The sequence below is a fragment of the Denticeps clupeoides genome, chromosome 17 (assembly GCF_900700375.1).
Source record: "Denticeps clupeoides chromosome 17, fDenClu1.1, whole genome shotgun sequence".
Taxonomy (NCBI): domain Eukaryota; kingdom Metazoa; phylum Chordata; class Actinopteri; order Clupeiformes; family Denticipitidae; genus Denticeps; species Denticeps clupeoides.
This window is the reverse complement of record NC_041723.1, coordinates 13,516,597-13,542,538: the sequence shown is the minus strand read 5'-3', so window position 1 is coordinate 13,542,538 and position 25,942 is coordinate 13,516,597. Positions and strand designations below refer to the sequence as shown.

Below are 25,942 nucleotides of genomic sequence, written 5' to 3'. Positions count from 1 at the left end.
AAACTATTTAATAAAGGGGTGTAAACAACCCTTACCCGTCCAAATACCTGCGTAGAAGGGAAATTGGCCATTGCGTGGGAGTTTCCTGTATTTCAATATTAGTTCATGGTCGTCTCCCTTTGGCTGCTCCCGATAGGGGCAGCTACAGTGGATCAACCGGTCTGGCTGTCCACATGATTCATTTGGTAAAGGTTTTACTTCGGACGCCCAGTATCGGCACCCATCCTCCAACCCGAGGATCCCCACAATGCAAACACTGTAGTGCTTATATTCGCTTTTTTTTTTTTTTGTCGATTTTGCACAACCCAGGAGAAATGAATTGTTACATAATGAACTTGGACTGAAAATATTATGAATGAAATGTGCTTTATTTAAACAGGTTGTGTGTGAGACTTCAGCCCAGCAGCAGCAACTCACTTCCAGCACACTGGCTAAACTTTAAAAAATCTCTCACACTTAATATTTTAACATTGCTGTAATGTGAATAAACCAAACAAACCTGCTGTCAGTAGCATTATAGTAAAGTTTTAAGAAGCATAAATTAGACAGCTTAGTTTAAAAGAGCAAACTAAGATTTTTAATTACTTTAATGACAAAAGACACATTAAACAAACAACAGCATCCCAACACTAAAAAGTGAACACTGGCTAAATGTTAAAAAAAAAAAGATCGAAAAAATGAGTTTTGCACTCAAATACAATATTAAAAAATCTATCAGTCAAAAAAAAAAAAAAAAAAAATTGCCATTTGGTCTATCTGTTGGTCTATTTAGTTAATTACAATTACAGAACTGATGTTTCAGGTAATGTTTTGTTTGATTAAAAATATTTAGATATTCTAAATTCACATGAAAAACACGATAACTCAATTGTAAAGAATGAAACCACATTAAGCATTCAAAAAGCACAACACAGTTATGTTTTTAAGTTGCATCTGACTTTATTTATTATATTAGCATTTTTGCACATTGAAAGGCATCTATACAAATTAACTAGCAAAGCAAAAGACAAAAGAAACATTTTACATCTCTGCCATAACTGTGGTGGTTGTCCTGTCCTGGGACAGTTTTTATTTGTTGGACCTCCTCCATAGGCTAGACCAGGGGTCTGCGCGTGCGGCAGTCGGTCTCACTGCACTGGCACTGATGCACATGTGTGTATGTGTAAGGCGTTGTGATGCCGTTCAAGCAGAACAGGTCGACTGTGCGGTTGCTGGTGCGAGACTCTCGGCAGCATGTGCAGGTGTGTTTCATGGACGCCTCCAGCTCGGAGTACCTGCGTAGGAAGGGGAAGGGATAAGTTGTGCCTGTGGCCAGACAAATTTGCTTTCACATCCTGGGCCAATAATAGTTTTGTTTGACGACTGTGTATGTCTTCAAATTTTGATAAAGTACACACAAACACTGTTTGCTCAACGTGTGTGCTGGTTTACTGGATTTATCCATATTCTCCATGACTTTGAACATTTTTTTTGATGACTTGTTATATATATTTTTAGGGAGCTGTATGTGTACTCAGCCATAAGTTCAGAGTATTGTAGACAACAGTAGATCATCCCTGAGTACAGAAAAAAGTTCTTATGGTACACCTGAATATTTTTTTTATCATGAAAGCAACTTTGTCAATTTGTGAGGTTTTTTTTGGACAATATAGCACTGAAATCTATGACATTTTTGGAGATGCTTTTATAAATCAACACATCTGCAATGTTAAACTATAAATATTGGGTGTGGGTTAATGGAAAACGTTGTATTGTTAGACTTGTTAGCATTGTTGTGCGTTTATAATTCATATTACATATTTATTGCCCTTAGGTTCTCACAAAGATGTGTTTATGTGTGTGTTACACCTATTAGATTGATAGACAAAATCTGGAGATGCTGTCCCCAAAAATAAAAAATGTCCTTGTGAATGGATAGGGGTGTAAATCAAAAGTATGTTTAATATGCTGTGGTATGTGTGTAACTCACTTGCTGTAGGTGTTGCAGGACCCCTCACAGTATGTCATTTCCACCTCTTCCACAGACTGGCAGCCCTTGTAAGTGATGGTCTTCAGCATGGTTTCCACCTTGCATGCCTGGTCTTTCTCGACACCTGTGTGTGTAGAGAGTGTTTGCAGATGTCATCTTTGAGAAATCGAATTTGGATCGTTCTACCGTGTTGATTACACTGAACGCACGTTCAAACGAGTACCCTGTTTAAGTTTATGTACCAGTGTTATTTTAAAGCTTGGAACACAAACTGAACTTGTTCTTGTTTACTCACATTGTTATAGCCACAAAATTATACTTACAAACTTTACAGCAGCCATCAGATGCAGTTTGTATTGTTGACTGGGGAGGCAAAAATTAAAAATGCACTTAGCAGTTGCAGCATTAATATAGGAACATATTCATAAAGAAATTGTGCTTGGCATGATGGGCATACAGGCACTGAAGCAGCTGATTTCATGAACAATCGAAATAATAGAAGTGGAATTGAACTTGGTAACAAAGTAAGACTACTGAATTAAAATCTGGATCAAATCTCCATGGAAACATAACAGAATGTAACATTTCGCAGTTGTATGCTGAATACTCACTGGCTGGCAGTTGCTCTGCTGGAAAGGTGGACACTGGATTTTGGACTTGGTGACCATAAATGTCCCATCAACTTTCAAACAGCTATATTTTTCACAGTTACTTTGAGGAGGAGTCCAGGTAGCACCGTGCTAAGCAAGGAAGTAGAGTCATGTTCAGAAAGGATTCATTTATTTTATACTGTTTATACATTTATATCTCATAACAATTAAATAACATTCCACTGACTGTCTCATTTACTCCTCATGTACCACTGTACATGAGTATACACCAGAAGTGGGACAAAGTCATTGCTTTTCAAGTCACAAGTAAGTCTCAAGTCTTTGCCCTCAAGTCCCAAGTCAAGTGCCAAGTCAAGACAGGCAAGTGTCGAGTCAAGTCCAAAGTCAAGACTGATAAGTCTCAAGTCAAGAGTTTCGAGTCCTTTCAAGTCTTTTCAACCGCAGAATAATAATATATTTTCACCAATCGTGTAAAATCTATTGTTTTATTAAAACAAGTGCAATTGAAACTGCAGAACTAAATAGTGCTGACATTGCACTATTAACTTCATTTTTAACATTTAACTCATATTTTTTAATATTCTTCATTTTAAACCACTGCTTTACAGAATAAACGCATCTGAAAAAACAAGTGCAACTGTAATTATTTGAACAAAAAGGGCTAACATTGTATTTCCATGACATATTGCATTTCAATTAGTTCCACAGCAGTTTGTCCTGTCCTGTAACAAATACATGAACATAACAGACTTAATCGCTGTAAGATGTACTTGTGTTTACAAACTGTTTATTCAGTTAAATAGCTGCATCCATGTTACCACGTCACGTTTGATGTGGTAATTTCACAGTTTGAAGACTCGTTCTCGCCCCCTACAGTGCAATTCGGCTAGGTATACATCCGCGCTAAAATATCAAGGTGAAAGTCATCATAGTGTAGCGGTTCTTCTTCTGCGTTGTGGAACTTTTTGATTTCGTTTCTTGAACCACAAATGATGAGCTGACACCCAAGAGATTTTCTGTGCAAAGTGTATTCTGTGCAAAAAGCAAGGTCGCGTCAGAACATCGCGTCTTTCTGCACCTCTCTCTACAATATACAGTATTAAAAGAACATAAAAAAAATATTCACAAAATAACACACATGCAAAAAATTTAAATGAAAGAAATAACTTTTTGCACACAAACCCGATGCACCTCACAACTCCCGCCATGTGTCCAAGAGAACTAAACCGGGTCTCAAAAACTAAATAAAAGTCTTTAGAAAATAAGAACATAAAAGACACAAGAAAGAAGAAATTTTCCTTATAAATATAACCATTTAACTCCAGCACAATAGCTTGCGTAGTATAGACCCAGCTCCCAACCCAACTTTGTGAATAGATTAACGGCGATATTTTTTTATCGCACAGCACGTAAACGCCGATAACGGCCCACCACTAATATGTTTGTATTGTATGTCTTTGTTGGTGGCTAAAATACACGTTGCTGCTGACCGCCGTCTACTGTGTGCGATACTGTACATTGACTAATGTTATGTATAAGTACCTCATCCTACCAGGTTTAAAAAAAATCACTTTAATAAGTGTACAAATTATTTGAGAGTTCCACTGAATTGGTTGTCCTGTAATTTGATTGGATGGATTCTGTTGGCTCAAAACAACATGGATCTAATTTGATTGGATGTCTTGCCGACAGCAAATACGCGCACAGACGCACATATACACAGACATTGAAAGATACAGAGCGTTCGGTAATAACATACGTTTTAATATTTGGGTTTTCTGGGAAACAGCAAGTCTTGTCAAGTCAAAAGGCTCAAGTCCAAGTGAAGTCACGAGTCAATGATGTTAAAGTCCAAGTCGAGTTGCAAGTCTCTTTACATTTTGTCAAGTCGAGTCTAAAGTCATCAAATTAATGACTCGAGTCTGACTCGAGTCCAAGTCATGTAACTCGAGTCCACACCTCTGGTATACACCTAATAATATAAAAAATAAGCAAACAAATATTTGTTTGTGTGTTCTGAGAAACTAAACTTTTGGCCTATTATGTTTACAGCAAATCATCCCATTTTGTGTTAGATTAAATATTAAAATCTGCACCTTTTGGGTTCTGTGTTCCTGGACTGGAGTTTCATGTTCATTGTGGATGTCCCTGATTTCTTGATTGTGTGCACCCATTATGTAAGTAAAAATGTACCCTTGCTGTGTCTTGCCCTTATCTGGTCATTGTTGTTTTACTGTCCATTTGCCCTGCCATCACTTCCTGCCATACCGCGATCCATGAAAAAAACCTACACAACTCACAATAAGTTAGAAATATTGTTATTTACATGAGTGCTCTTCCTATTTGCTCTGAAATAAGTAAAAGTGCCCTTTGATATTACTAGTAATGTATTAATATAACACCACTTTCATTAGTTTAATATTTATTACCCCCAAAATTTTGACAATAACAGGGATAGCCCCAAAAAACAAAAATTGACAATGTCAGTAGCGGGTGTTTACACCATTTGCCACAATGACAGCTTGACTGCGATGCCTCATGCTCCTCACTAGCCTCATGATGTGCTACATGCAGTTCTGCCAGGTCACGTGGCAGTGGGATACGATCATTCAGTCTATGCTTCAACTGGTCTCAGACGTGCTCTATGGGGGTTCAGGTCAGGGGACATTGATGGCCATACCATATGAGACACTCCAATTTCCTGAAGTCGAACTGTGACAACGATTATCATCCATGAACAGAAAGTTGGGGGTTTGCTAGCGGAATTGGGGGATGATGATTGGTTCTATGATGGCTCTTGAAAGCGCAGTGACTAAGCCATGTACAATAACCAAATTTGTTTTGGGCTGAATTGTGATGCCTGCCCAGACTGTTGCACCTCCTCCACCAAAGGAAACCCTGGGGACCATGTTGACCTCAGTGTATCGCTCAGCTCATCTTCTCCAGGAACACTGACGACCATAATTTCTGTGCAAGGTGACCAGACACCCAAACAGTAGACCACTGCTGCATTGTCAAGGTCACATGGTCTTGTTCCAACTGCAAAAGTTCATGGCGGTGTCTTGGTGTCAGTCACATGATTATGATTACGGGGCCGCTTCCTTAACTGATAGGCCACAAAACACAAAGGCACGCCATGGCCAGGTGACGCTGCTTGTCTGTTAAGTGACGTGTTCATGGCTGTTTGAATGATGAACTTTGAATGACTTTGTGACGATACCAGATTTTAGTACCCAAAGAATGTTGATGCCACATTAAGAAAGTTCGTCTCTTGGTTTTTTCCCCAATTTAAGGCACTTCTGTACACAATGAGACCATTACATGGAAAACACTAAATGAGGTAAGTCTATCACCCCAATACAATGGCTTCCCTATCCCACAAATGACTGAAGAGAAACAAACAATGTATGTATGACATCCACTAAGTCTCTCATACTATCCCTAACTTATTGTGAGTTGTGTATATGCAACTGAAGATGATTCTCTTGTAATCACCTTTTGTCACAAAACATTTCAGTGAACAATGTTAACCCAGGGTCCTTACCTCTAGCAGCTGCACAGACCCGTTGATGCTAACAGCACAGTGGGTTTGCACACACTGTCCACAGCAGGCATAAGGGTCAGTGTCCACATACTCATATCCCTGTGTGTGGACAGAGAGAAAGTGCAGTTAAAATAGCTGAGCTGAAAACTATTCATGAATATTAAGGTTTACTCACACCAACACTCACATGTTCACAGGTCTCTGGACAAGACATCCATCCACATCTGACTTTGAACAAGTTGGATTTGGGATCTACTTCCATGGTACAGTTGCACTCCTGGCAGTCCACGACAGGTATAGTAGTACCAGGCTACAAAGCAGAGCGATGAGAGCAAATTCCAATACTACATTAAATATAGAACATTTAAAGTTATTTTACAAATGTGTAACAAACATTAATGTGTTAAATGGAAAATTAGTGCTGTTATACTCCACTGATTTAAAAACTACCTCATATTCCAGACCTTTGTGGACACAGACTTTCTTGGATTCTGGAAAGTAAATCATACATGGACACCCAAACACAAACATTTAGAGCAAATGCAGGAATTTCAATCATCCTAAGTGTCCTGACATCACAGTGTATTACCACAGGTGTATTCAGGACAGCATTTCCCATCAGGCACTGTAACCACAGGAGTGTAGCCTACATTACACTTCATATCACTGGGAGGGCATGTTCTGCTGTCACAGCCTGGAGTAGGCATAAAGAAATTAAACATATTAGTCACTGCGCTGGCACATATTCATTCATGTGCGAATATAGACACTCACGGCAGGTCAGTTTTGAGCAACATGAATCATCTGGGTCGGTCTCATTTGCAATAATGAATCCAGGCTCATTGCAAGAAATGGCACCAGGGTTGGAGCAGACCTTCGGCTTACATGTTACGGTTTTAGTGGTCTCCTCACACAGACAGTCTTGACAATTGTATTCAAATCGTTCATTAAACTACAAAGAGGAAAAGCGGGAGCTGGTAAGGTCCTATGAAAAGCAAAATTATACATGCTTCTATATGCTGCTTAATTTATATTACATTTATTGATATAAATACATAGAATTCATTGGACCATACAGTGGTCATAAAATATTGCATTTATGATGAGTTTGGACACTAACTCACCTCTCGGACAATACCCTCTGGGTCTAGACATCCTATTGGAACAATTGAAGAATATGTAAGAGATTAGCATTATCCTTTCAGTTCTTTTTTGTAAATGGAATTGAAAAATGTGTGTAAATATTTGGTATTAATTACATGATGCAGACAAGAAAACCATACATGACAATCTTTCCTTCAGTACATACCACACTTATCCACACATAAGGTGGACTCTTTGCTGAAGAGAATCTGGCCTTCAGGACAGAAGCAGCCTTCAACCATAACATTTAGGACTGGCTCTGTTGGGCTAAATAATTGAATACATGCATAGGCATTACAGGATTAATGCATATAACTCCTCGAGTTCACTTCCTTCAGCACAATATGTTCTCACACAGTGTAAATGATGGTATGTAGAACATACTTATCATCACAGCTGGGTTGGCTTGCTGGTCCACATGGCTTGTACACTTTGCCAGGAGAGCAGTCACTTGCTAAATAAACAGTAAATGTTTTAGAACCTTTACAATGCACGATGTAAAATACGACTTGAATGGTGCTTTAAAGATGACATCTTACCACACATAGTGGTATGGTTCCTCCAGTAGATGCACACGCCAAACTCAGAGCAAGTCTCTGCATAGACCTGCAGACTAGTGCACTCAACAGTGGGGTTGCTCATATGACAACTGTCAAACACGCAACTTTGATAGAACCGGTCAGGAGAAACAAATTCATGGCACTCAGCAAACAAGCTGAAATAATAAAAAAGCAGGCAGAAGATGAAATGTGAGACTTGGAATCAGATAAGATAAGATAGATTTCTACTTCTTAAGGGGCAGATAATTCACCTGCTTGTTAAAAGATCACACGCTGAATCAGAATTACAGGGTTTCATTGTCGGCTGGGGCTTTGGACTGCCTGTTGGCACAACTGTTGGAACTGGGCAGTCTGGCCTATAAATATCTTTGGCAGGCCAAAAGTCAGCCATCACAGCACAGTCATGTACAAGCTGACCTCCAGGAATCATGCAGTCATCAGCTTGGTTATTATTGCAGGTTCCTAAGAAGATAAAAAAATCAAATCAACTTGCAACATATGGACAATGCAGAAAAAATATTATTCATTTGAAGTGAAAAAAGTGTTAAGAAAAGTTTACTCTTACCACAGTGCCCTTGTGTATTTCCACCAAAGAATTGGTAAGGCAGATGGACAGTGAAACCAATTATTCCAAAGGTCACCACTATTTGCAACTGAGGAATCTTCAAAATCAGCTTAAGACTAGAGCTGGAGACACTCACGCCGTTCATTGCATAAGGAAGGGGCAAAGTTTTGCCATCCTTAATGGCCTGAAAAATAACATTTAATATATGGTGACTGTACAATACTGTCAGGATTGATGGCACCTGGACTCATCACCTGTGCCCAATCCGGACAGCTATTAAAAGCCTGTGGCTCCGCCCCTCTGCAGCGACGGCATTTTTGTGAACTTGACCTGGAAATGGTGTACTTGTGTTTTGAGTTCTGGCAATCGCCACACGCCTGTGGGCTCGTTTGTGTTTTTACCCTGTTAGGTTCAACTGTTTTCGGCCACCGAGCCACGTTTATTTGTGTTTATTTATTATTATGAATAAATCCTTGTTTGCCGAATGTCCCACCTCTGCGCTTCCCTCCCCCGTCAGCTCGCTGGCGTAACAATTACAATTTTTTTTAGTTATCTTACATTTCTTTAAATGTTACTAAATTAAAGAATATAGTGATATTGTGATAGTGTGTTCTCTTAACACATAAACACACACATACAGTTTCCTGTGTATTTGTTATTTAAGTGATATCTTACAATAGTTCAATAAAACTTTTTTTTTTATTATATTATTCTGGAAAAACACCTCCCACTGTAATTTGTTACATTTTAGTGCTATTGATATTTCATATATTAAATAATTTGTCAGAGCCTCTAAACGTAAACTCACCTCCAATTTGGATGGTCCCATTAAGTTCTGGTTTTTAAGTGTGATCACCAGAGAATTGAAAGAAACTATAACAGCTCGGGGACAGGACACATCTTCTGTGGGGTCACAGCGTACATTGTCAACATAGATTTTAAAGTTGTATTTAGGCACGGTTTCCTCCATTAACACATAAGTGCAGTTTCCTTGATGGCTATAGGAAAGCCCGTCAAATGTCATGTAGTGAGGATCTCCCCAACCTTCACAATAACCTTTAAAAAAAAATAAGATCAACAATAAGTCATAGTGCTGAATCAGTTTTTTTCACGAATGTTTCAGACTTCAGGAAGACCTAGGACCTACAGTCACAGGCATGCCGCTTGCAGCAGTAATTTTCATCCCATACTTCAACTGGAGGCATGCCATTGGCACATGTGATGTTCTGGAGAGGAGGGCACTCATAGGGAATAATCTCAATTATGTTGTCCTCTATGCAGCGTGCCAATGTGCAGTTACAGAGCCAAAAAGTCTCATTTTGCTGATGTAAATGAAAAATAAGGTAAAAATTGGTTGCATTCTATCACAGATCATCGCGACGATTCACAATAGAATAGAAAAATATGCTTCTTTAAGATTAAAATTTTTTGCTTGGTTTTAAACTTAACACAATTCAGTAAATAGTATTAATCTTGTGAGAAGCATCTTGAGAGATTTGCTTTCCAGGACTGGAGAAAGAAAAAATCCCTCAAACAGTTTCCTAGTTGTACATAGCTACTTACGTTTTTGTCCCACTCAGGACAGTCTGGTTCCTTTGGCGTGGGTGGAGGACAAACAGCAGTGGTATTCAGAATTTCACAAATATCAGAGCAAATCATGGTGAGACAGATTCCTGATCCAATGGGAGTCATATCATATATAATTTCTCCTAAAGATATTAAAACACATGAAAATGTGTTTGAAAATATAAAAACATGAAAAAATAGGCTCTACAACATTGACCTTTTACTCCAGTTTGAAGGTGGACAAAATCTAACAAAAAAGTACTATATAGAACCCTTCAAGCAAGGGTTCTAATAGCCTAAAGTGCTGCTAATTGAAGAGGGAAATTTTAAACAGAAATACTATGTTAACATAATTGTTTTGTGTTTTGAGTAGAATTCTCACCAGGTTTATAATTCTTCCCATTTATTGTGCAAACACATGGTGTGGTAGTTGGAGTTTCAGGGGGTGTGGTTGTTTCTTCTTCCCCAGGTGTTATTGTAGGTGTGGTAGTTTTCTCTGTTGATGGTGATTCTGTTGGTGGTCTTGTTGTTGCAGGTATTTCAGTAGATGATGTTTCAGGTGGACTAGTAGTTGTTTCTACTACCCCAGGTGTCATTGTAGGCATGGTAGTTTTCTCTGTTGATGGTGATTCTGTTGGTGGTCTTGTTGTTGCAGGTATTTCAGTAGATGATGTTTCAGGTGGACTAGTAGTTGTTTCTACTACCCCAGGTGTTATTGTAGGCGTGGTAGTTTTCTCTGTTGATGGTGATTCTGTTGGTGGTCTTGTTGTTGCAGGTATTTCAGTAGATGATGTTTCAGGTGGACTAGTTGTTGTTTCTACTACCCCAGGTGTCATTGTAGGCATGGTAGTTTTCTCTGTTGATGGTGATTCTGTTGGTGGTCTTGTTGTTGCAGGTATTTCAGTAGATGATGTTTCAGGTGGACTAGTAGTTGTTTCTACTACCCCAGGTGTTATTGTAGGCATGGTAGTTTTCTCTGTTGAAGGTGGTTCTGTTGGTGGTCTTGTTGTTGCAGGTATTTCAGTAGATGATGTTTCAGGTGGACTAGTAGTTGTTTCTTCTACCACAGGTGTTATTGTAGGTGTGGTAGTTTTCTCTGTTAATGGTGATTCTGTTGGTGGTCTTGTTGTTGAAGGTATTTCAGTGGATGATATTCCAGGTGGACTAGTAGTTGTTTCTTCTACCACAGGTGATCCAGTAATTGTGCTGGTTTCCTTGGTTACTGGTGATTCTGTTGGTGGTCTTGTTGTTGCAGGTATTTCAGTAGATGATGTTTCAGGTGGACTAGTTGTTGTTTCTACTACCCCAGGTGTTATTGTAGGCGTGGTAGTTTTCTCTGTTGATGGTGATTCTGTTGGTGGTCTTGTTGTTGCAGGTATTTCAGTAGATGATGTTTCAGGTGGACTAGTTGTTGTTTCTACTACCCCAGGTGTTATTGTAGGTGTGGTAGTTTTCTCTGTTGATGGTGATTCTGTTGGTGGTCTTGTTGTTGAAGGTATTTCAGTGGATGATATTCCAGGTGGACTAGTAGTTGTTTCTTCTACCACAGGTGATCCAGTAATTGTGCTGGTTTCCTTGGTTACTGGTGATTCTGTTGGTGGTCTTGTTGTTGCAGGTATTTCAGTAGATGATGTTTCAGGTAGACTAGTAGTTGTTTCTACTACCCCAGGTGTCATTGTAGGCATGGTAGTTTTCTCTGTTGATGGTGATTCTGTTGGTGGTCTTGTTGTTGCAGGTATTTCAGTGGATGATGTTCCAGGTGGATTGGTAGTTGTTTCTACTACACCAGGTGTTATTGTAGGTGTGGTAGTTTTCTCTGTTGATGGTGATTCTGTTGGTGGTCTTGTTGTTGCAGGTATTTCAGTAGATGATGTTTCAGGTGGACTAGTTGTTGTTTCTACTACCCCAGGTGTTATTGTAGGCATGGTAGTTTTCTCTGTTGAAGGTGGTTCTGTTGGTGGTCTTGTTGTTGCAGGTATTTCAGTAGATGATGTTTCAGGTGGACTAGTAGTTGTTTCTTCTACCACAGGTGTTATTGTAGGTGTGGTAGTTTTCTCTGTTGATGGTGATTCTGTTGGTGGTCTTGTTGTTGAAGGTATTTCAGTGGATGATATTCCAGGTGGACTAGTAGTTGTTTCTTCTACCACAGGTGATCCAGTAATTGTGCTGGTTTCCTTGGTTACTGGTGATTCTGTTGGTGGTCTTGTTGTTGCAGGTATTTCAGTAGATGATGTTTCAGGTAGACTAGTAGTTGTTTCTACTACCCCAGGTGTCATTGTAGGCATGGTAGTTTTCTCTGTTGATGGTGATTCTGTTGGTGGTCTTGTTGTTGCAGGTATTTCAGTGGATGATGTTCCAGGTGGATTGGTAGTTGTTTCTACTACACCAGGTGTTATTGTAGGCGTGGTAGTTTTTTCTGTTGGTGGTCTTGTTGTTGCAGGTATTTCAGTAGATGATGTTTCAGGTGGACTAGTAGTTGTTTCTACTACCCCAGGTGTTATTGTAGGCGTGGTAGTTTTCTCTGTTGAAGGTGGTTCTGTTGGTGGTCTTGTTGTTGCAGGTATTTCAGTAGATGATGTTTCAGGTGGACTAGTAGTTGTTTCTACTACCCCAGGTGTCATTGTAGGCATGGTAGTTTTCTCTGTTGATGGTGATTCTGTTGGTGGTCTTGTTGTTGCAGGTATTTCAGTGGATGATGTTCCAGGTGGATTGGTAGTTGTTTCTACTACCCCAGGTGTCATTGTAGGCATGGTAGTTTTCTCTGTTGATGGTGATTCTGTTGGTGGTCTTGTTGTTGCAGGTATTTCAGTGGATGATGTTCCAGGTGGATTGGTAGTTGTTTCTACTACACCAGGTGTTATTGTAGGTGTGGTAGTTTTCTCTGTTGATGGTGGTTCTGTTGGTGGTCTTGTTGTTGCAGGTATTTCAGTAGATGATGTTTCAGGTGGACTAGTAGTTGTTTCTACTACCCCAGGTGTTATTGTAGGCGTGGTAGTTTTTTCTGTTGATGGTGATTCTGTTGGTGGTCTTGTTGTTGCAGGTATTTCAGTGGGTGATGTTCCAGGTGGACTAGTAGTTGTTTCTTCTACCACAGGTGATCCAGTAATTGTGCTGGTTTCCTTGGTTACTGGTGATTCTGTTGGTGGTCTTGTTGTTGCAGGTATTTCAGTAGATGATGTTTCAGGTGGACTAGTTGTTGTTTCTACTACCCCAGGTGTTATTGTAGGTGTGGTAGTTTTCTCTGTTGATGGTGATTCTGTTGGTGGTCTTGTTGTTGTAGGTATTTCAGTAGATGATGTTCCAGGTGGATTGGTAGTTGTTTCTACTACACCAGGTGTTATTGTAGGTGTGGTAGTTTTCTCTGTTGATGGTGGTTCTGTTGGTGGTCTTGTTGTTGCAGGTATTTCAGTGGATGATGTTCCAGGTGGACCAGTAGTTGTTTCTACTACCCCAGGTGTTATTGTAGGCATGGTAGTTTTTGCTGTTGATGGTGATTCTGTTGGTGGTCTTGTTGTTGCAGGTATTTCAGTGGATGATGTTCCAGGTGGACCAGTAGTTGTTTCTACTACACCAGGTGTTATTGTAGGTGTGGTAGTTTTTTCTGTTGATGGTGGTTCTGTTGGTGGTCTTGTTGTTGCAGGTATTTCAGTAGATGATGTTTCAGGTGGACTAGTAGTTGTTTCTACTACCCCAGGTGTTATTGTAGGTGTGGTAGTTTTTTCTGTTGATGGTGATTCTGTTGGTGGTCTTGTTGTTGCAGGTATTTCAGTGGATGATGTTCCAGGTGGACTAGTAGTTGTTTCTTCTACCACAGGTGATCCAGTAATTGTGCTGGTTTCCTTGGTTACTGGTGATTCTGTTGGTGGTCTTGTTGTTGTAGGTATTTCAGTGGATGATGTTCCAGGTGGATTGGTAGTTGTTTCTTCTTCCCCAGGTGTTATTGTAGGCATGGTAGTTTTCTCTGTTGATGGTGATTCTGTTGGTGGTCTTGTTGTTGCAGGTATTTCAGTGGATGATGTTCCAGGTGGACTAGTAGTTGTTTCTACCACCCCAGGTGTTATTGTAGGTGTGGTAGTTTTCTCTGTTGAGGGTTGTTCTGTCGGTGGTCCTGTTGATGTTCCCTCTGGGCCACATGGATAACAACAGTAAACCTGTATTTCATAGTCAAAACATTTTTTTGGAGGTCTTGTTTGTTTATTCTTTTCACAAAGTAATCCAAGTGATACATTACACACAACTACTTGTTGAGTTTCACTAATGAAGTCTTCAAAACTTATACTTGGTTCCATTGCAGCCCTACATTTAATTTCTTCAGGTTTTGTACATATGTCCTCTCCATGTGCTTTAATATTTGAATATGTTTCATTATCGTCATTTTTTGAAGCGGGATTGTCAACATTATACCATTTTGACCATTCACACCATGGAATGCAGGGTGTTGTAATTATTGTGATAGGTGTTGAGATGACAGAGCTTGTCTGACTGGTTGTTTCCTCGGTGGTTGTTGTTGTTATGATTGATATTTCAGGGATGGTTGGTGTAACTGAAGACGTTGAAGCCATAGCTGATGTGGAGGTAAGTGGCTGTGGTGTTGTTGTAGAGCAAATCTCACTGGTATTCATCACTGTTTCATTTATGCATATAGCATAGTAACACATTCCCATGTTGTCTGTGACATTGTAAATAACCTCATTTTCACCATACTCTGTGTCATTATACACGCAGCACCCTTTAAAGAGAAAGAAGACATAGCATATTTATATATAAATACATGAATACATGAAATTACAGCCTTAGACAGCATATATCAATTACCACGAATCCATGAGCAGTCTTCTTTTCCATAATCACCACAGACACTGAAAAGAGACAAAATGTGCTTAAGATACCACAGTCAGTTATATATATATCTTGTAATCTTGAATTACACAGTTTACCTACCAGGTAGTACATAACTTATCAGTTGGCACATTTTCCCCAGGTTCATATTCTATGCCATTAATGATGCATGTATTGTTACATTCTTCTACACAGGTCTGAGTTTTTTCATCGAATATTGGCTTATCATCCGGACATACTGGGTAACAACCTGCAGAAAATATTCAATACTTTACCACTCACCTGTTCAACAGCACTAGATTTCTATCTTTCACTTTGAGATTATTAATTATAATATTGTTTATGTCATGCTTTGACAATTACTTACCTTCCAAATTGGGAAGGGTGCTGTTGCAGTTCCCCATAGGGTTAAGGCAGGTTTTATAGCAGGGAGTGTGACAAGGACTGTAGTGCCACTTGCATTCATAGGGAGCATTGTAAAAGTCACAGAATACAGCTAAAAAAGAAACAAGAATAGCATGTTAATTTAACATGGTGTGCATTAACGTCACACCACAGCAATCCTTGGCAGGCACATTTTGACACACAGAAATTTCCAGAAATTGTACGCACGGCATATGTCTGGTGTTCTCCAAGTTACACAGACATTAGCTTCATTGCAGGCTTGTGCATATGCTGCCACAGCAGTGCAAAAACATTCACAGTCTCCTCCACTATCACATGCACATGCGTCTTGCACACAGTTTTCAAAGTATGGTATTGGAGGTACCTGTAAATGTGCATGAAAAGACAGAATATGGGGTTTATGAGAAAATAAAAATTAAGAGAAAATGAAAATTTTTATGCACATACTTTTTTATGGCACGTTTTAAAGGTGTCTCCTATGATGATGCTGCATTGCATTTTAGCCCAGGTTTGCCGATTGGGCCTTTCGGAACATGGGTTAAAGTTTGATTCGGCATCAGGACAGCCACTGAACACTTTCCAGCTGTTTGCAAATTCAAGGACATCGCTGACTTGCAGCTGACTATGAGTGGTGAAATCATCCATGCCATTACCGTTGAAGTTGCCGCAAAGGCCGCACACATTGCCCTATGGAATTATGCACATAACAATCAATTGGCAAAAAAAGCAAAATTATTAAATCATATACAGAACACAATGATTTGTCATATAAACATTTTATCTTCTCAAACATTTGGGTGAGGGTTACCATATGCTGCGGCTGTAGGATGATCCGAACAGTGGTTCTGCGGTCCCAGAATGCTGCTACCCCAATATTTGATTCTATAACTAGGTAGAGACCAACACTTCGTACTCTGTACTTTATGTCAGGCCCAGATGGCAGGTCTTTCTCTACATATGTATTGTCAGTCAGTGTTAACTCTTTTCTCTGTTGAGATTAAACATGAGCAGATGTGTAACAGCAAAACAATTAAAATGAAAAAAAATAATGTAAAAAAAAAGTAAAGTAAATTTAAATATTACAAAATGATGACAATGATAGAAAAAGGACAGTTTTATTTCTTCTTTAATCACTACAATGATTTCAGATGTAATGAGATCATTGCAATGAAGGCATTTAAAGTGACAGACTTGCATAACTGAACACAGCTTGCCATCTGAACTATTTGTTACTGATGGACCTCTATACTTTTATGCAGATATGCAATTCACTAACAGACATTTCCAGCTGACAGTCATTTACAAAACTAACTATTTCTGTACAGTCTTTTGACTAATTAACTGACTGACATTTGAAAGGTACTGTAATTATGACTAAAATAATATAGCAAATTATATCAAAATAAAACCTAAATCTATGATGGTGTTCTTACCCCAAGAACAATCTTCACAGTTTTGGAGCATGTAGTCCCAGTAGTTCCACATGGAACATTCTCAGTAATCACATAGAAATTGCTGGAATTTCTTCCACATTCATCCTTAACAGAAAAGGAGCAAAACACATTTATGGTGCAATGAAAAAAAAAATTTTTTTACAGGAGTATTTTCAGTTTTATAGTTAGTTTTATTTTCTTGTGACAACTATTTAGTACAAATTTCAGAAAATAATAATTACAGCAGCATAACAATATTCTTTAAGTGTGGTTATTACCTTGACAGCCACATATGTGCATTCTCCACTAAAATCAAACTGCATGCCATCAAATGTTTTATAATGGCCACTGCCATAGATTGTGCAGGTTCTTGGACACTCTATATTTGTACAGCTCCACCGTCCTCGCTTGCATGTACTGGTGGAAGGTGGGTGGGAGATGGTTGTCAATAGACATACAATAATTTCCTATTTACATTTACATAATTCAATTGTATCAATTATATAAAATTCAATGCTTCTACATGCCACAGTCTAAATCATTAAAGATGCATACTGCAGTGTAAACTACATTCTGAAATCTATGCAATGTTAACCCTTTCTGACATATATTTTACACAATTTAAAGTGTATGATTTTACATACCATGTGTTGCACTGAATTAGTATTTTACTGCCAGCTTTATAGAAGTGGCCATCATGCTGACATGGACAATCATAATCTTTCACACAATGTCCTCTGCCATCATCCAGCAGGCCAGCGGGGCACTGGCACCCAGAGACACATTCAGAAGGGAACTGTGTTCATACAGAGAGAAAGACAAAAAAATTATTTGTAATTATTATTTTAAAAATCCTTTCCTTCGTTCTTCGACCTTGTATTTAATATATTTAATATGTGAGTACTAACACAGTCATCCTCCAGATGCATGCAGGTTTGAGCACATTCCAGCCCATTCTCACTAGGCCCGGCCATAGAGCAGTTGAAGTAAACCTTAGGAGGGGAACAGCCTAGCATAGGAACAACAGAATCAAACAAAAGAATTAAATAAATAATTGTTTTATACACACACACACACACATATATTCTGTTGTTTCTATTCGATTGCAATGTGTGTAGTGTGTAAATTGCAATTATTATTTATATATATGAAAAAAATAGAACTCACCCCTTGGGAGTGGTTTCCATGATTTACAGTGTAACTTCCCATTGGTGCATATGCTAAAGACAAAAAGTAATGGATTCACTAATGAATATTGAAATAATTTTCACATTATTTGATTTTGTCTTCATCGTGGAGATCAAGATGTTGTGAGAAAAATACTTCTGTAATCATAGGAACCTCTGTTCAGCTGTTTTATACCCATGAACCCTACCAGTGCTCATCTTTGATGTTGATCGATTTTCCTGGCTTGATGTGCTCTCCATTGTGGAAGCATGGGCATCTGGAAATAGGCACACATGTGCCCGAGTCATCCAGGTACAGGTCATCTGGGCAGGAGCAGCCCTCCACGGGCAGGAAGTCTGTGGAGCAGCTCTGGCGATCTAAGCTGAGTGAACGACATGTATGCTGGCAGTTCTGCAGCCTATAGGAGAAGGTCTGAGAAGCTGGGCAGTCGTCTGTGTATTTTTCTGTTGATATAAAATGGAAAAAGATTTCTTAAGGTTCAGTTGGGCAGCTTTTTTTGATATAACTTTGCGCTGTTGGGCTTTACCCAGCTGGTCCCTGTTTGCCTGATTATTGGGTCCTGATCACTGACAGCTGCCGATCAGGTTCGAGTGATCAGGACCCTATGTAAGCGTACCTGCCTAAAACACTAGTTGTTTTATTATATTATATAATACATAGCCTGATGTGTGTGGAAAGCTATGTGCGCTTTGTGTTTAAAGTCTGTTTGTTTCGGCCATTGTGCTCTTGTTTATAACTTAATGCTCATATCACGATGTTGAGTGTGTGCGCGCCTCTTCTTCACCCTGCCGTTGCATTTCAAACTTTACATAATTTTCTCGCTAAGCCTCTGGCTGGGATGTATTTCACATCCATGTCATGCACATAAACACATTGGAATTGACGAGAATATTAAGGTTAATGAAAATATGAAAAGTTCATATTTCTTGTGGAATGTGTGATCCGGTTTGTAAAAATTCGAATTAGTTTTGAGGAAATTGGAGTGAATTCTGCCTCCTTCTCAAACTGAACAGGTCTTACTGCACACAGTGGTTCTCCAGCCAGGCAAGAAGACTCCTTTAGCAGAGCAGGCACGTACATAAGAGGACACCACCGCACACATGCAGTCCTCACTCTTCTCACAGCTGCAGCTGGCATACTTACACCTCTGCAAAACAACAGCAATGACATGAGGGCATTAGCACATGAACAATCAATAAAAATATTGATTATTAATTCACAACTCCTCAAAATGTCCCATGCACAAAATACAACCTTATAGTGGATGTCAGGGTTGACTGCTGCATGGCATTTAGAGAAAACGCTCTCTGTATTTTTAAGCAGCGAGCACCAGTGTTCGGCAAAGTTCTCTGAGGAAAAAAGGCAGGGTTGGAATACGGCAATTTCTTTGCGAGCATTTAGAGCGACGGGACAGGAAATGACTGTAGCCGACACACCACTGCGTGTTTGTCGCAGCCCTTCTTACCGTTGTCCACACTGAGAGAGCAGGGGTCACCCAACCTATCTAGACTGTCTGGACAGCTGGCCTGAGCCCTCCATGAGTTTCCAAACGAAGCAGCTGTACTTTCAACCACTCCTTGAGGGCTCATCAGGTCATCAAATAAGACCATGTTGTAGTTCCCGCACAGACCTGCGCAAAAAGACCAGTGGTGCATGATTTCTCAGGGCTCTTTATGTGAAGTGCATCCGCAACCTCCTCAAAAAGCCACGTACCACATGTCAGGGTCTTGAAGCTGTGCTCTAGTGTAATATACACCTGCATTACAGGAACAAGCTGAATTTGGAGCTGCAAACCAAAATGAGTCTGAAGAACGATGTGGAATGAGGATGGCTGAAATACAGTGAAGTCCGCTGTAACGGAAGGAAGGAAAAGTTTATGGAAAACAAGAAAATGTGGAGGCAGTGGACATTGAGTTCTCTTTTCTGTTGGTGGGGACAGCTGCAGTCCACTTGCTTTCACCCCCTGCTAGTTCCTGTTGGGACAATTCATTACCAGACATTTTTATATTTGTGGTGACATAGCACCTTTGTACAAATCATCACCAGCCCTGCACTGACACCATTTGCAGGCTCACTCTACCCTGGAAGGGGGTTCCTCTCTGTATCACTCCTTCCCAACGTTTCTTCCTTTCATTTTTTCTCTCTCCTAGAGTTTTTTTTCTGTGGAGTTTTTCCTTGTGTGCAGAAGGGTCAAGTGTGGGGGGTGTCAACTGTAGGGCCTGTCAAAGCCCATTGAGACATACTGTATGTGATTTTGGGCTATGTAAGAAATAAATGTTGTTGTTGTTGTTGTTGTTGTTGTTGTTGTCCACACTAAATCCTCGTTCACAGCCATGATACAGTAGTCAATAATCTTACATTAGTCTTTGTTGTTTTTCTGTCTTTAAATTGTTGTTAAGTGACAGTAATCTGCAGATGAAGATGTTGCAAAGATTTTTGATGCACTCAGTCACATCTTAACTGATATAATGAAACATATTAGGAAATTAACTAACTAATGAACTTCCAGCCTACAGTGTATTTGCTTGGAAACACCACCCCATAAATGGTCATTTTGCTTACCAGTGCTGTACGGTAAGTTGACCGCTGCATTGTGAATCACCTTCCCATCAGCCTTGATGATTAATTCCTGCAGCAAATATGATCCTTGTCAGAAAATCTCGATTTTCTATCTCTTCCTATTCTTCTGAAGCTATAAACCTGTTGCACTCACATTTCTTTTGTCACCGTGCATTCGGACCACTACAGTCTTTAAGCAAGTGTCCCACTCCTGAGAACTGCATGGAATCAGTTGACCCAAAATTGAGAACTTGGATCCCATGCAGTCCTGTTACAGAAAATGTCAATTATTCGGTGAGTATTTTTTAATACAGAAATATATAATATACATGCAAAATGTATGTCAAATAAAATAATACCAGGAATCAGTAAGTATGTGTACCTTGGAGAGCACGTAGTAACAGTTCCCGTGGAAGCTGTAGGTTTTTCCATCATAGGTGGTGAAGTGGGACCCCTCCTCCACTGCACAAGATGCAGGGGTGCTCAAACTCTTACATGACCACTTGCCCTCATGGCACAAACTGAAGTGTGACACATGCACAAATGGCAAAAAAGGAATCAGACAACAGTATGTAAAACCACCCCATGGATGAATTCTATTGCTGAATGTGAATTTAAACATGAATTTAAATTGCATGTATCCTGTAGTATTAGAGCATTTACCATTCCTCAGTGTCTGTGAGAAGGACCTCCCCAACATTGTAAATTTTGTCATGTTTGCACTGGCACTGCTCTTTGGGAATGCATCCTTTTTTAGAGAGGTCATCAAACACCGTCCCTGGAAAACAAAAAACTCCGTTTATGACAAGGCCATGCATGTCGGATACTGTTTATTTGAACACCCTGACCGGCTATGCTGGCACTTTTTAATGTCTAGGAACAAGAAATCTTGTGAGAAGTGCAAAACTGGCACCATGCTATTTGCAACCTGGTGCTCTCAACTAATGAACTCAGCACCATCTGTGTAGAGACTGACCATCAGGACAGAAGCATCCATCCACATTGTGATCTTCACACAGTGAGTTGGATTCGGTGTGAGAGCAGGTGTCCATGCAGGGAGAGCCGCTCTCCAGGTAAACCATGTTGAATGGACACTCAACGGCTATACAAAATACAAAGCATTTTTGTCATTAATGCATTGAACCACAAACGAGAAAGCTGAATAGCAACAGTTTTTATTGACAGCATTCAGCTGATCACATCAGTAAAATCAACAGTAAATGTCTAGTATTACTAATATTCCACATTGTATTCAATTGTTTAAATCTCAAAGTATTGTTGGATCTATGTGTGGGGCTTTACCACAGAAAGAGGCATTTCTCCAGTTGGGCGGAATCCCCGTAGCGTGGGAGCACTGACGCGAGTACTCAGCCAGCGTGGCGCATATGGAAGACTCGTCCATGGTGTCACCGGGTTGCTGCTGGCATTTGTCTATGGCACAGGCTTTTATGTAAGGCTCCGGGCTCAGCACACCAGCACAAGATGCCCAGTCACCAGACTGCAGCAGCTGGCCGCATGATTCTCTCTTCAGATGGTACATGGATGAAACAGGTTATTATGAGCAATCGCCTCAAACACATGAATGAATCTAATTTCTAATTCTAATGGCTGTATGTAAGCGGAAACTGGACATGGATGGAACTGTGCACTGTTCTTTTAACCATTTACAGTAATGAAATAAACTCAAAGTTATACTCACAAAACCTGCACACATATGAAAACTGAGATCTTCTTGTTCTTCTTCATAAGGGTCTTCACAGTCCTCGTTAGGGTTGTGAATTTTGTGCTTGTTGCCATATTCAATAGCACCTATTTTACGACCTGCAAGAGTGAAATTTTTGTTTTATTATTATGTTCTACACGTACATAAAGCTAGGAGAGATAAACAGTAACCCCAATAAAGATATCCTAATGTTGAACTGTGCATTATTAGAACATTATTAGATATATAGAGATAAAGCTGCAAAAGTAGTTTATAAAGAGACCATGTTGAATTTTTTGTGGTATACCGTGCTAAATTACATTAACTAAAATGTTCCTTCAAAATGTCCACAATAAACTGATGGTAATCTGAACAATCTCACCTTGGGATATAAATTCATCAAAGACTGGGACACCATTGAAGTCTCCACAAAGTCCACATGTCCGATTGGCATATTTAGAGTCTAGTTCAACCTGGTACAGATTGAAAATGTGGAATGTAAAATAGCAATGCATTTTCTGGTGGCTGCATAAAATTCTAGTTAAAAAGTAATGGCTGCCTGATCTGAGTACAGTGCCACTCCGCACAGGAGTTTGGCCCCGTCCACATGGACATTTGAAAAGAATGCCCTTTGTGCGCCATAATGTGTTTTGAGACTGTGTTTGATTGCCAATTTGCTGGCGAATTGCTTGATGCTGTTTAATACTTGTTGCTTTTTAACCAGGATTTCAGCAGAAATTGACGCTAAGAAAATGTTGCATGCAGCATTTATTTATTTGACGTCATCCGAACACGCAGCCTTGCTCACCTGACACCACGAACAACTGAAAAACCCCTGGTTCAGACATCCATGTGAACGAGGCCTTAACTCTCGTCTCACTGACGTATTTAAAAGAATAACATGGAGTAATGTAAAAACCAATTGATGGTATGAATTGATGATAATTAATGCATTGATAATCCAAATCAAATGGTGAGACCAGTGAGTATTCACACTTCTATTTCATAGGTAAGCTACTGTCCCCCTGATTCCCCCCGAGTTTCAGTATTATGGTACCAGAATTAGCCCAGGCTGTGATGCTGAAAATTACATGCTTGATGAAAAACACACATTGTCCTCTTGAAAAAAATTGACCGATCTTCCAATAAAAAAACTCTACATTCCAAATGTGATGGTATGTGACTGACAGTCTAGCTATGCAGGTATGAAGATCACATTTGGACTTCAAAGCACTGATATATGTCACTCTGGACAAGGGCCTCTGATAAACGCCATGAATGCATCACATATCGGCACATATTTATATATGTCTCTCACCATTACAGCCTCTTCTTTGTTCCATGTGACACTGAAACCCAGCTTGTAGGAAAGTTTGGTGTAAATTGTGTTTCTCTCCACCAAGACTCCTGAGACATGGTATGGCACGGCCACGCTGAGAAATGTTCACATACAATGAATGCTCCCTTTTAGTTTATATATTTTTCCATTTCCCATTATACCTTATTTCAAAGTTAAAACAATGTCATGGTGACTATATTAGTATATAAAACAATTGCAAAGAAACTTACAGTTCTCCACCAACCAAAACCAGATCCTTCCTCAGGTCGATGACCAGGTCTTTAATGGTCACAAACACTCGGCTGACAGAAATGTGCCCATTTGCAAAAGTCTTCTTCACATGAACAGAAAAGTCCTGGAATGATGAGTGGCAGTCGGAGACAAGGTTGTACTCACACATCCCCGGAAACTGGTAAACGTCTCCATCAAAGGTCTTGAAGTGATATTTTCCCCACATGCTACAGATGTTGCCCACATGACTGTTGGTGTGGACTGTTAATTGAAAGTGGATATTTAGTTTAGCACCATTGCAATGCAGTGTAACTGATCAGATGATACAGCACAACATCTTACCATCTCTGGTGTTCACTGAGCTCATCCACGTGAGTGCCAGTAGCAGAAGACAAATCCTGGACCTTCTCCAGTCCATTGTGGATACTGAGCTTTCAGGCTGTATGAGGGTGAAGCTGAGACCAAGTGCATCTCATGGTGCACCATATAAACCCTCTTGCTCAATCCTGCCCCTACCCAAGTCATAAAAAGGGAAGTGTAAGACACAATGCCTTACAGTGACAAAGCAAACAAAAGGGCTGGCTGGTGTTGTAAAGGCCTGATGGGCTAACCCTTCCATGATCGGCAAAAGTCCTTCCGGCCCATGAGTTTTGACCCAAATATTTGTAATTTGTGTAATTTATGCATGATGCATGATTGGCTCATGCTTCTAGTAATTATTAAATTCCACAAACCACACATTGCAATAGCACTTGCAGTAGCAAATAAATAATGGCTATTGAGGGGGACTTTAACATCCTTTAGCATATCAAAAGGATCTCCATATCAGATATGATGCAGATGTCACAAGAGAGTCAGTGCCAGTAGCACTCACCTTCATTAAATGCCATAAAAGACAGATTACATGCCGAGCCCATAAAACTGTCCTTAGTTAAATGCAAAAATAAACAATAAAAGCAGTAAAGGAATGCCAACACATTCTATCTTGTTTAATTTCAACACTCAAAATGAATTACTCTTAGCTCAGGATTTTAATTTTAGGAAAAGCTGCATGTGAAGGAGTCTGGCTGTGAATGTCTGAAACAGTAAATGGCATTCAAGTTCAAATTACTCACTCACTTTCAATAACCGCTCTGTCCACAGCAGGGTTGCAAGTACCAGATAGCCATCATGGGAAGCCCACCATAGTCAAGTGCGCATTACTGAATTAAAAAATTAGCAATTAATGATCATTTAATGGAAGCTTTTACTACATTAAGCAGACGCTCTTATCCAGAGTGACTTATAATCATTAGTTACAGGGACAGTCCCCCTGGAGACACTCAGGGTTAAGTGTCTTGTTCATGGACACAATGGTAGTATGTGAGGTTTGAACCTGTGACTTTGTGGTCTTCTGGTTCACAGGCAAGTGTCTAACTTACCAGGCTACTACAACCATAAATATCTACCATTGTAGAAATATTTTAGATTTTTCTTTTATATTCCCACAGAAGAATGCACTTAACCACTAACAAGACGTAAGCAATGCAGGGTCACATCCCCGAGTGACGCTCTGCTCAGTCTTTACTCAGTCACACAGGAAGAGGGTTTGCAGATGTATTGCACTAACCATCTGTCTCTTGTCTATCTGCTTAAATGGATTATTAACCTGGCAGCAGGCCTCACATCCTGGTCCTGCTTTCGTCACTGAACTTCACATCATGCTACACATATAGACACACAGAACAGCTGGTTCATGCACATTTTACACCTCTTTAAAATGCCATTTTGCTCTCCATTTATGACAACTATACAATTAACGGCAGGTCATTACAGGATCAGGATGTGAATGGCAAGTACAACTAAGCATAGTCTAGAATGTTGTTTCAGAAAAATAAAATATTGAAATTCCCCACATTAATTATTTTATTAAAATTAAAATCAAATCTGTCAAAGGATAGAAGGAGAAGTTCCTGAATTTGAAATGACAAGTGTAAAAATCTGAAGATGAAATAGTCAGAGCATCTCAATAGTCAAAGTAACAATATTGTATTCTATTATTATTTTAAATATGAAGTAGACAATAAAGTAACAATTTTGTTTTCTATACAATTAGACCTTAATTTAACAATATTGTATTCTATTATTCTTTTAAATATAAGGTAGCCTGTGAAGTAACAATATCACATTCTGTCATTCTTTTAAGACGGCTAATAGCATACCAAGACATATTGGTAGCACAAAACTTTCAGTAAGAGAAGAAAAAAAAAAACTTCCTTTTGTCTGACAGAACTGTACGTGAGACAGCA

The 25,942-nt window shown here is 39.5% G+C and overlaps 1 protein-coding gene across 1 annotated transcript; it reads right to left on the bottom strand.

Moving 5' to 3' along the window:
* Nucleotides 1-935: 935 nt before the first annotated feature.
* muc2.1 (mucin 2.1) lies at nt 936-24,072 on the bottom strand. The gene is made up of 46 exons (XM_028958800.1): nt 23,997-24,072; nt 23,654-23,915; nt 23,403-23,517; nt 22,467-22,557; nt 22,082-22,203; nt 21,685-21,907; nt 21,359-21,484; nt 21,046-21,160; nt 20,765-20,903; nt 20,537-20,650; nt 20,386-20,452; nt 19,537-19,674; nt 19,289-19,453; nt 19,078-19,172; nt 18,844-18,970; nt 18,011-18,266; nt 17,803-17,855; nt 17,544-17,644; nt 17,280-17,431; nt 16,914-17,052; nt 16,636-16,740; nt 16,011-16,190; nt 15,650-15,889; nt 15,410-15,566; nt 15,165-15,293; nt 14,900-15,047; nt 14,774-14,817; nt 10,341-14,081; nt 9,956-10,101; nt 9,540-9,714; nt 9,201-9,448; nt 8,393-8,576; nt 8,079-8,289; nt 7,807-7,982; nt 7,652-7,721; nt 7,434-7,534; nt 7,249-7,280; nt 6,899-7,076; nt 6,714-6,818; nt 6,575-6,615; nt 6,312-6,434; nt 6,125-6,223; nt 2,581-2,709; nt 2,293-2,332; nt 1,970-2,093; nt 936-1,274 (listed from the first exon to the last, which is right to left on the bottom strand). Exons 1-46 carry the CDS (start codon nt 24,070-24,072, stop codon nt 1,094-1,096), a joined length of 9,783 nt encoding a protein of 3,260 aa, XP_028814633.1. The 3' UTR covers nt 936-1,093.
* Between the last annotated feature and the right edge of the window lie 1,870 nt (nt 24,073-25,942).

What these genes read in the sequence shown, in the direction of transcription:
- muc2.1 (XM_028958800.1), bottom strand. Translation starts at nt 24,072, where the DNA reads ATGGACTGGAGAAGGTCCAGGATTTGTCTTCTGCTACTGGCACTCACG. An exon ending in AACATCAAAGATGAGCACTG is followed by an intron (nt 17,856 to 18,010) that starts GTAGGGTTCATG and finishes TTTTGTCTTTAG; the next exon opens with CATATGCACCAATGGGAAGT. An exon ending in CAGAGGGTATTGTCCGAGAG is followed by an intron (nt 7,077 to 7,248) that starts GTGAGTTAGTGT and finishes TCCTCTTTGTAG; the next exon opens with TTTAATGAACGATTTGAATA.